Consider the following 10,368-nt stretch of genomic DNA (forward strand, 5'->3'; position numbering starts at 1 on the left):
CTTCAGCTTTCCAGGCGGACTCTGAAAAGCTCAAAAAATAATGGTACTACTATTCTGAAGTGAGGTTACTTCCTTCAACATCTGTGGTGAATATGTGATACAGGCTGCTATAAGCATCACACATATTTAAAACTAACAGGAGATGTTAAGGCTTGGTCCAGCCACATTGTGGTCATTAGGAGGAGGGAGCTACACAAATGCTTCATGAGATACATATGCTGTACTAGGGGTACTAAGGGCTTAGCCTATTCTGATAAATCTCCCATCCTGTCCAGATTTTTGAGAAATAACAAAAAAACCTTTCCAAAATATAAAGTATAAATAGGGCCCCAAGTAATCTATCTTTTAACACAGTTCTCAGTGATGAGATATTTACCTTCTGTTTAGCTGATGGCATTTAAACTAATCTCTTACCCTTGCCTACTGTGCAAGAAAAAAAATAAATCAATAAAATATCTGGCAATATTTATTACATTATTTCTAATGGCTCATTAAAATAATGACACTTCCTTATTATGGAATAAGTTAGCACCATTATCAAAACAGTGCTCTCTACAGATGGAAAGTGTTTTCAGATATTTTTTTTAAATAAAAATTAAGAATAGTAGTTTATAATACCCTACTTTTCTGAATCAACCAGAGGCATTATTATTTGTTTTTATTAACACATACAAAATTATTAGGGTATACAAATGTGTTTCCTTTTTAGACACAGTGAAAGCTAAATTAATGGGCATTACAGGATTAGTTTACATCACACTTTGTTTCAAAAAAACACCATTTATGATTAAACAAATAGGTTTATATATACATATATAAAAAAAAGAGCTTGAAATAGCTGGATAACAAATCATTGACTTAAACTATCAAAAGGCTGGGAGCAATTGTTACTCCTATGATTGTGCCCTTAGCTTTCAAACCATCATCTCCACTGATATGAGTTCCCCTTTTAAAAAAAACCACAACAAACAAACACCACCCAACTCCCCCCAAAAACCCCAGAACACCAACCTCCCCCAAAACACAAAACCTCAAAGCAATGGCACAACTTTCCCCAGGCTAATATTTTTTTCCTGACACCTTCAAGCACAAATGGATTATTTTAAATATCACATAAACCTACTGTAAATTAAAAAAATAGAAGATTACTTTACACAATGCATGGAAACCATTTCTAGTGAGCACAAACATTTACAACTGTGTCATGTTTTTCTCTTGCATAACCCATACTCACACACAAACCAGTTTTCAAAAGAATTAGTGAAATATTCAATCCACTTTTGTTTCTTTTATACAATATGAAATGGTTACAATACCATAGTATTTTTTAGAATAAGTTAAACATCAAGACATATGGCAATAGCATTGTACTATCCTTTCTACATACATATGAAATCCAGAAATTCAGTCTATTTTTATTCAGTCACAAAAATGAATAAAGACTAGGATCCAGTTATACTGGAAAACTAGACTAGTTCTAGAAACCACAAATACTGTAAGCGCTTTGGTATAATATGTACAGATTGTGCTGTCGATATCATGCTTGCATACTAGAATTGATCAACAGATTTCAACTGGTGAATTAAAGTGGAAAAAAAAAAGGTACTGTAAGACTTGCTTTCTTATTTCTTTTTCTTTTTGGAAATGATTCAGTCAAAAAAGATGCACCACAAGTACACATACAGCATTTGTATGATGTGACTACAAATTAAATATTAAAGTGTTTTTTAAATACAATGCAAGACCAGTCTTCTTAAGTGCATAGAACATAACGCAGAATACTGTTAATTACAGGGACCAGTACAGAGATATTAAACATTTTAACAGATATTGAACAATATCTCATAAAAAAAGGTGTGAATGAGAACAAGCATTCTTCTATTGTTACAAAGATCAACATGTTTTTCCCCCCACCAGTAAGAGAAACAGTAACTGCTGAATCGCGGAAGATATCTACTGCATCTATTTCATCTCTGTCTCGCAAAAGCTTAGAATGGCACCTTCAAAGTCTTAAGCAGCCTGAATATTTAGTTGGTTCTCCTTTTTTTTTTTTTTTTTTGTTTCTTTTCTTTTTTTTCCCCCATTTTTAACAAAAACTTTTCTCTATCTGAAAGTGGAACTCAAAAGTGCATTTTAAATTAAAGGGTTTTCTTTTTCCCCCTATTTTATGGATGCATTTGCTGTGGTTTAGAAATTTTAGCTTAACCAATTCATTCTTTCTATCACTATAATTTATCAGAATGTCTCAGATTTATTCAGGCAACCCTGCCAAGTTCAGTAGTGCCTGCTTTTGCAAAGCAAATGGTATTAAATTCTAAGCAAGCCACAATACTGCAATCTTTATTCAAGTGAAATGACAACTTAAAGAGTAAGGATTGCAGGATTTTCAGAAAATTTGGACTGTATGCAAAGTCTTCCCAAATTTGTATTTTATCTTTTGGATTTTGGGATACAGTAAACTGCAAATACCATGTTCCACTAATACTGCAAGTCGGCTTCAGATTAGGGTCTCAGGAACGAAACGGTAGCCCCAAAACTCTCAGTCCAACCAGAGGAAACTCATCCCAATCACTACTCCTGTCTTACACAACACAACCCATTTAACATGTAAACACAAGGGATGATGCTTCTCATTTGAAGCTCCTATTGTTGTCAAGTAATACTTCACAGGTATCAGAAATACTTTAGTTAATGTCTCCATATTTCCCCCATTTCTAAGATGCTTTCTTTTCCTTACAGAAGCTTTAGCTATTTAACATCAAACCAAACAATTGCACAAAAACTACAGCACCAAGCTTTGCTAAATGAAACTGCTGGAGAGCACACACAGGAGAAAAGAATTTGACTGTGGTTGTTGAGTGGGCTAGAAGTCAAATGAGTTTAAATAAGACTAATGTTAACACATTCCTTAATTGAAATGATTGATTCTTAGCAGAAATAAATTAAGATCAGCATGATCTTACTGTAGGCTAGTTGGTGACCCAGCCAGACTTTTGTGCAGGTTGGGGTTTTGACTGTGCCTGTTCCGACTGCGAACAGATGAAAACATTGTGTTGCAACCGGGGACTTTACATTTGTGGAGCTGGCGGAGATGCACAGTTTTGTAATGAGCCCTGAAAGTTCCTTTATTACTATAAGTTTTTTGACATATATGACAAGTTATTGGCAAACTGGAAGGTAAATTTGCGAAGTTTTGACTAGCTTTCTCAATTAAAGTACAGTCTTGGTAGAGTTCATCATTGGGCATTAGGCTGGGTCCTTCACAGCTTTCATCACTATCATCCAAGGGCATGGTGCATATTTCACTTCCTCCGTCAGAATCCCAAGAAGAATGAGCACTGCTCTCAGATTTAATGCTGGAAGTAGTGCTTAGATCCAGAACAGCTCCATCATTCAATGGATCGTATCCATAACTCTCAGAACAGGGTTCTCTAATTTTGCTCATTGGAAAAACCAAGCTGCCTGTTCTGTTCATTCCTTTGAAGATTACAGAAGTATGTTCAACATGTTGCTTTAAAGAGACATCTTGACAAAACTCCTTAGCCATGTCTTTCAAGAGGTATGTTGCATTGAAATGGTTGTTGAATTCCAGTGTATCTTTAGTCAGAAGCTTATGATGAAGATTTAGGTTTGAACTATGTCTAGAAGAACAAAGACAAGCTTAGCAAGAAAGTGTTTCGCCTCACTTAACAGCTGTTTCATAATGATCATTAACAAAGAAAAAATAAATCAATATTTAGTAGCATGCATGAACTGTATACTTCTAATTTGACCAGCTGCCACACTGGGAGTGCACATGGATGATTTACACATTTGACTGTGTATCTGAACTTGCTTGCACTGGCATATATAGAAATAACTCTACAGAAATCAATGTTTCAGATCGTCTCCTGCGTTGTGGGTAGCTGTCTGCTCCACTAGAACTAGTGCTAGGCCTAAAAGAGTTGGGGAACAGACTAAAACCATGTATACTGAACTGAGATCAGAGAATGGACTAAGCAGGGGGAAGATACAAGATTCTTTCACAATGGACAAAGCAGGAAAGGAGTGACACCTGAGTCTGCAAAAAATATTGATGATCTCAACTACTGTAACCATGTGCCAGGATGCAGCTGGACACATCAGTACAGAGCTTTTCCTTGACAGGAATTTCCTTGAAGAAAGGAATATTGCATTTTATGCAACTTGAAGTTTTTGAATGGGCACCTCTAGATTCAGTTTAAAACCATCAAAACATATGAAATCAGTACTCCTCACTGAATACTGTCAATCAGCTCACCGGGAACTTCCAGGACCTGGCTAGAAGATTCAGTTTATTGCAAGACAGGGAAAACATTAATTTTTTCCCTTGCAATCATGGCTTAATCCAAACCATGAACCGTTCAAAAGGGCACAGAAATATTTTGCACTTGCAGTCACAGCACTCTATGTTAATGTCCAGAAACTTTTGCAAAGTTGTTGCAAATAACTACTGTTTTGCACAAAGCTTGTGAACTTGTGTGTTGGCTTTCTTTTTTTTTTCAAAAGCACCTATGTTAAAACTTAATATATTGGTGTTGGAAGGAATTCGTGGCATGTGAATGCAAGTCTTACTACTGGCCTCCTTTCCTGTGGCCCATAGCACAATTACAGCAGAGAGGAATTCACATCTGGGAAGATGCAGGCAGCAGATCAGGGTATGAAGCCCTGCCAGCGGCAGATGAATCTGTGCATCTCAGATGCAGCGGCCAGTCCTCAGAGACTAGCTCATCCTCTCTCTGGACTGCATCAGCTGGCTCCAGTACTCCTAGCAGATTACAGACAATCTAAACCTTGTGTCACTCTGAACTGCTATCCAGGCATGCTTTCTGCAGCCAAAAGCTGCTGTAACACGGTTACAGGAGAGTTTGAAAACTTACAACACTTAGTCCCACTTTTAACAGGTTTGCTATCTATCACTTAGCAATTCAGATACATAACTGATGGTCAACAATAGAGCTTCAGTTCTTGTTTCTCAGCCTAGGTGCATAATAGGCTGAAAGGAAATGATTTACAGCAACACAATACTGCAGCTAACAGTAAACCGAATGAAGATTATGATATAGTTTAGGAATTAATATGTAATCTCAAATAAAAGCACTACTGATGTGGATACACACCAGGTAGCGTTCAACCAGCACCGCGTAACGCTAATTTTGTACTGACACAGAGTAATCTTGCTTTTCTTATGGGCTTTTTCACACCACTCTCTTCAAAATGCTTGGGTAAAACAAGGACAAGTGAGGATTTCCTGAATTGATCTCATTGCTTTTTCATTAAAGAACACTGCATACATTAAAATACACATGAAAGTACATATTAAACATATAAGTCCACACATGCATCTACTGGAAAATTGCTGAATTCATACCCTCGTGGCTTTCCCTTTGTGTTATAAAGTATTCTTTCAACTATTTCAGTCTTTATCAGTTATGAAATTTTCATGGCTTTATTTAATACCTCGTAGTCTAGTGGAAAGGAAACGTTTCTTTCAATGGATTTTCATTTCATGAATGTTCTGATAAGTTATCGTACCTGTTATATGAGGATACACAGAAAATCTTTGCAGGCTCCATTCCTCAAACACTCATTTCAATTTCAAATTAGGCTCCATTGTGATGGTAAAATAAATACAATTTTGTTTATAATTTTCTTACCTGTCTCGACTTCTACGAGAAGGGAAAGCAGCATTACAGCCCTCAACTGTGCAAATATGCATTTCTTTGAGATGTACATTTTTAAAATGCATTTTTACACTGTAAGGGTTTTTAAAAGTCTTCATACAGATGTCACAATGAAAGCGGCTTTCTTCCTTCTGAATCCCTAGTGCATGTTGACTGACATGATCCATATCTTTAGAGTCTTCAAAACAAGGAATGGCAGCACCCCTGTTTGACAAAGTGCTGAAAAAGCCCCCGGTCAGCAAGTGGTGTTGCAATTCAGGGCAGTCATTTTTAGGAATCCTGCGCTTTGACTGCTCTTTAATATACATGGGGGGTTCAGTCATTGGTTTTATAACATCATTGTGGTGGTGTTTTGGATCTTCATATAAAATCTCATGGGAAACTATTTTTAATGGTTGGTTTTCTTCTGGTTTAACCTCTTTCTCACAGTGATGCAATTCATTCTCAGAGATATCCTTGATGTATTTGTTATTTGGTGCAAAGACAGATTCAAAATACTTTGGGCCCTCTACCCCAGAGACAGATTTCCATGAATTACCTGAATGGGGGTGCTTTTCCACCCTGTCGATCACCTGCTTCTCTATCTTATGCTCACAGGTCTCAAGCTCTCCATCGCTTACCACTTGTAGACGTGTATCATCTTCAGAACTGGCAACATCACTACTTTCATTAGGTGTCTCAACAGCTTCTTTCTCTATCTTAATAGGCATACTTGATTTACGAGATTTCTTCTTGGGTAGCATGTCAAATGGCAATTCATTTGAAACAAGCTGTTCTGGTATTGAGGAAGAAACAAGAGGCAGAGAAGGAAGAGTACCTGGAGTATTAGCAAGCTCAGCTGGTGTGACTGGACTACGATAAAAAGGAAGAACAGGCTGTACTGTCTTCAAGTTTGGAAAGAGGACACCATTCTGTCCAATACTGGGGAATCCAGCCTGACCCTTCGAATCTGTACAAGAGCTGGCATAGCTGGTAATAGTTCTGCTATCCGGAGTTAAAATTGTAAATTCTGTCCTTTTACTATCTCCAGGTCCAGCAATCGTCAAACCATTTCTTAGATCTTTATCCCTGTTATTTCTATTCATTGGCATATGGAGTCTGGGGTTAGGATTTGCACTATGACGATTTCGACTACGCAAAGAGCTAAATACCATATTGCAGCCCTCAATTGTGCATTTGTGCTTTATCTTCAGATGAACAGCATTGTAATGTATTTTCAAAGTACCTTTGTCATAAAATGTCTTTTCACATGCAGTGCAGAAAACACGCCCTTTCCTTGGCCCAGTGCCATTTTTTTCAACAGATTTCATTTTGTTTTCTGGAGATAGTGCTGTCATTTCAAGCTTTGCTGCTGTATTATGTGAACTGGAATCACTTAAAAGGGCATCATCTTCTGTTTTAGTGATGACATCTGGACCATTTATGCTCCTCTCATTTTCAACTTGAAATGGTGCAGAACTAGAAGTTAAGAAGCTGCTTTCAGAAAATGGCATCTGAACATCTTGTTTAGTTTCATTGCTATGGTCTTGACCTTGCTCAATCAAATGTCTTTCTGGTGGTGAACCTATCAAAGGTGGAGGCACTGGACTGAAAAACTGAAATGGCAGCATGAAAGCCATGTTATTTACAATATTCTCAAAGGGATGAATGTTGGTGGGACTCATTTTGTCCAAGGATGCAGAAAAATTAGGACTGTGTTGATTGCAGCTCTCAATGAATGCCCTAATATCCAAATTAGCAGTTGGTGGTGGTATTATAATTGATTGCCCTTCTTTCTCTTGAATTGCCATTAACTCTACAATGGACTTAGTTTCTCCAAAACGAAGAAACTGCTGTAAAGTAGCCAGTTCTTCTTCAGTGGTCATTATGCTCCAGTGATCCAGCACCTTCCCTGAAGCATCCTAAAGCCAAAAATATTTAAATGAGTCAGACATTAGTTAAGGCAAACAAAAAACCCTCCCCCCAAATCTGTCATTCTTTCACGAACTAAAAATTCTTCTCTAGCGAAATGATAAAATCATTCTATTTGATGAGAGATTAATGCCAATTCTGTGATACTTTCTTCCAAGTGTTACCACATTGGTGATATTATTTCTTTCTGAACTGACAGTAATACTTTCCAATAAACTACTTTTTTCCACAAAAATTAAGACACGTCATTTGAACAACAGTTAGTATCATGTAAGTACAGACAGCAGAGATGGAGCAATCAGACCAAGATTTAGCTCCTCATTTAAGTCAAGTATTCTTTCATTGCAAGTTTAATAATCTTCCAAGCAACTAAGATCAGAGAACAAATGAACCTGTATTGATCTATTGCCAGTGTTCACAGAGCACAGCTGTAATTACACTAGAGTGTTGGAGTTCTTTCAAACTCTAGCTATGCCTAACTTTTCCCAATAACTACAATAAATATTTTATCACAGAACATGTATTTGATGGCCTACTGAGATTTTTCACAGTGCATGTAAGAGTTTCTAAGATGATGAAGAACGTAACATTATAAATTTTTCATGTGGTAGAGGTTCAAGGTAATTGATTCCATATTTTTAATCCTAACACTAAAAAGCAAGATTATCAAGACCATTAAATATTGATTTGTGTCATAATGTAAGATCATAATGTTACTTTACATAAAAGGTAACTTCCACAGTAGCAAGGACTAACATCAGTGTAAGCACATAGGGCCAAATTCATTCTTGATGTAGCTCCAGTAAGGCAGTAAGGTCAGTAGCACTACACCAGAGACGAATATTGTCCCTGGTGTTTAAAATGATGGCAAGTTTATTTGTCAATGTATTATTCTGCTGTATAAAAGTAAACTCACTGTTTAAATAATACTAAAGCAAGCTCTGAAGCCTTTTCTTTTTTTCTTTAATACATTCCCTGTAACTTTTTCTTTTATCTTGGCTTACCTTTGTTGATAGATTTGAGCAAAGTAGGAAGATTTCAGTTAAGTCTCACTAAAAAGAGAGCAATGACCAAAATCCACCCTTTCTTTTCTGGCACTAAGCTTGTACAAGTCTGTTACTGCCTTTCAGATGTACCATACTGTTAATGCATTGTGAACCACTTATAAGATTAAGCTAGAAAACATTATGAAATATTACTTAACTATCATATTTATATTAAAGAAACCCCTCTAAATACCTGTAGTACATATCCACGTATATAATCCTGTAGTGTCCAATCCAGAGCATGGAGAATCTGAATCACCTCTTCCTGCTTCAGAACACTGAAAAGCCGATCTAGCAGAATTTTAAGGCGCACAGGAATGGCTTGGGTTCCATACAACATGAGGCTACTGATATCAAAGACAACATTGGATTGAACTATTTCTACCTGGCTTGATGGGTAGAGGTTGGGAATCCTTAATTTGCTCAGGGCTGAAAATAAAACCACAAAATGTAAATAAACTTAAGTCATAAGAGATAGATAGAATTGAATGTAACTAATATTGGGGATTGGGGGGGGTGAGGGGTGACACAAAAAGCATGCTATAGTGAGGTGGATCCTAAAAGGTTTTATATAGATTGTAAGAACAAATATTACCATGTGCTACCCATCCATGCCGGCATTGGTCACATTGTCGTTGATTTATTTTCCCAGGTTTGAAACACTGACAACTACAGTTCATGAGAGTGCATCGGATAGCCTGGAAATCAATAGAAAGGATGGTAGGTAATATATAAGAACCATCTAAAGCGTGCAGATTATACATATAGAGTAGACCCATAAAATCCATATGAAGACAGAGCTAACATACCAGCACATACCTATCAATGTGCAATTTAAGTAATCCAGACAAAACCTGAGTTATGCAAGACTACCTCTGCGTTAAAGAGAACTGGTCATCAGTTAGAACACTAGAATATTATGGAAGCAAAATATTTAATGACACACATAGCAACACTTCTGTGGATTCACTTAGGCTGAGGCACCTTTATAACAATAATAAAATCTTCTTGTGCATTCGCCTAAGCTATGATCTTCGTGTAAGAGGACTTTTTTCAGCAAGGTTTCAAAACAAAGACATACAGATGGAAAGTCCCACTCTCTTGAAGTTTTGCTGAAACTCCACATTGCAATATAGGAAGCTCTAATCAGCAATGCATTGGCTCTGCATAGGTGCCATCCGTTACACACAGCAGCATCCACACAGACTAATATGTATCCTGCCAAAGACAAAGGAGTCCACTAATGCTTCTCAGTAACAAAGCTCACCAAAAAGTACTCCAACTCCTCAAAGACTATAGCAGTCACATTTTGTAAGGAAACGCTTGAAGATAATAGGCAAAATGGAACACACAGATAGATAACAACCAGTGGCACGGTTCAATTTGTACATCACTTTACTCTCACCAAGGTCATCTATAATGCAAATCAAATTACTATTCAGATATTCCTAATCAACAGGGCAATACAAACATGCTTCCTGGAATATATGCTTTCTTCTGTATGTGCCCATCTGCTGCAGAAGGCAGACAGACAACTTTGAGGTCCTAGTTAAAGCTCCATAGGGACTGCTATAGAGCAAAGCACTTGTAGGATTCTGGATTGCTTGGATCTGATACTGAGACTACTAGTTCCTGCATAAATGGAATATTTATTAAGTAAAGAAATTAATGCATGGAAAGTCTCCACTAGAATACAAAAAAAAGGTGAG

At 37.0% G+C, this 10,368-nt stretch overlaps 1 protein-coding gene across 1 annotated transcript; it reads right to left on the bottom strand.

The window, feature by feature from the left end:
• Nucleotides 1-2,959: 2,959 nt before the first annotated feature.
• On the bottom strand, nucleotides 2,960-9,423 carry BNC1 (basonuclin zinc finger protein 1). Its single transcript, XM_063346709.1, has 4 exons — nucleotides 9,255-9,423; nucleotides 8,853-9,088; nucleotides 5,676-7,603; nucleotides 2,960-3,641 (listed from the first exon to the last, which is right to left on the bottom strand). The coding sequence occupies exons 1-4, from the start codon at nucleotides 9,421-9,423 to the stop codon at nucleotides 2,960-2,962; spliced, it is 3,015 nt and encodes a 1,004-aa protein (XP_063202779.1).
• Nucleotides 9,424-10,368: the final 945 nt, after the last annotated feature.

This window comes from Chroicocephalus ridibundus, chromosome 9, assembly GCF_963924245.1.
Source record: "Chroicocephalus ridibundus chromosome 9, bChrRid1.1, whole genome shotgun sequence".
NCBI lineage: Eukaryota > Metazoa > Chordata > Aves > Charadriiformes > Laridae > Chroicocephalus > Chroicocephalus ridibundus.

What these genes read in the sequence shown, in the direction of transcription:
- BNC1 (XM_063346709.1), bottom strand. Translation starts at nt 9,423, where the DNA reads ATGTATAATCTGCACGCTTTAGATGGTTCTTATATATTACCTACCATC. An exon ending in GCATGGATGGGTAGCACATG is followed by an intron (nt 9,089 to 9,254) that starts GTAATATTTGTT and finishes TTTTATTTTCAG; the next exon opens with CCCTGAGCAAATTAAGGATT. An exon ending in TACGTGGATATGTACTACAG is followed by an intron (nt 7,604 to 8,852) that starts GTATTTAGAGGG and finishes TTTTGGCTTTAG; the next exon opens with GATGCTTCAGGGAAGGTGCT.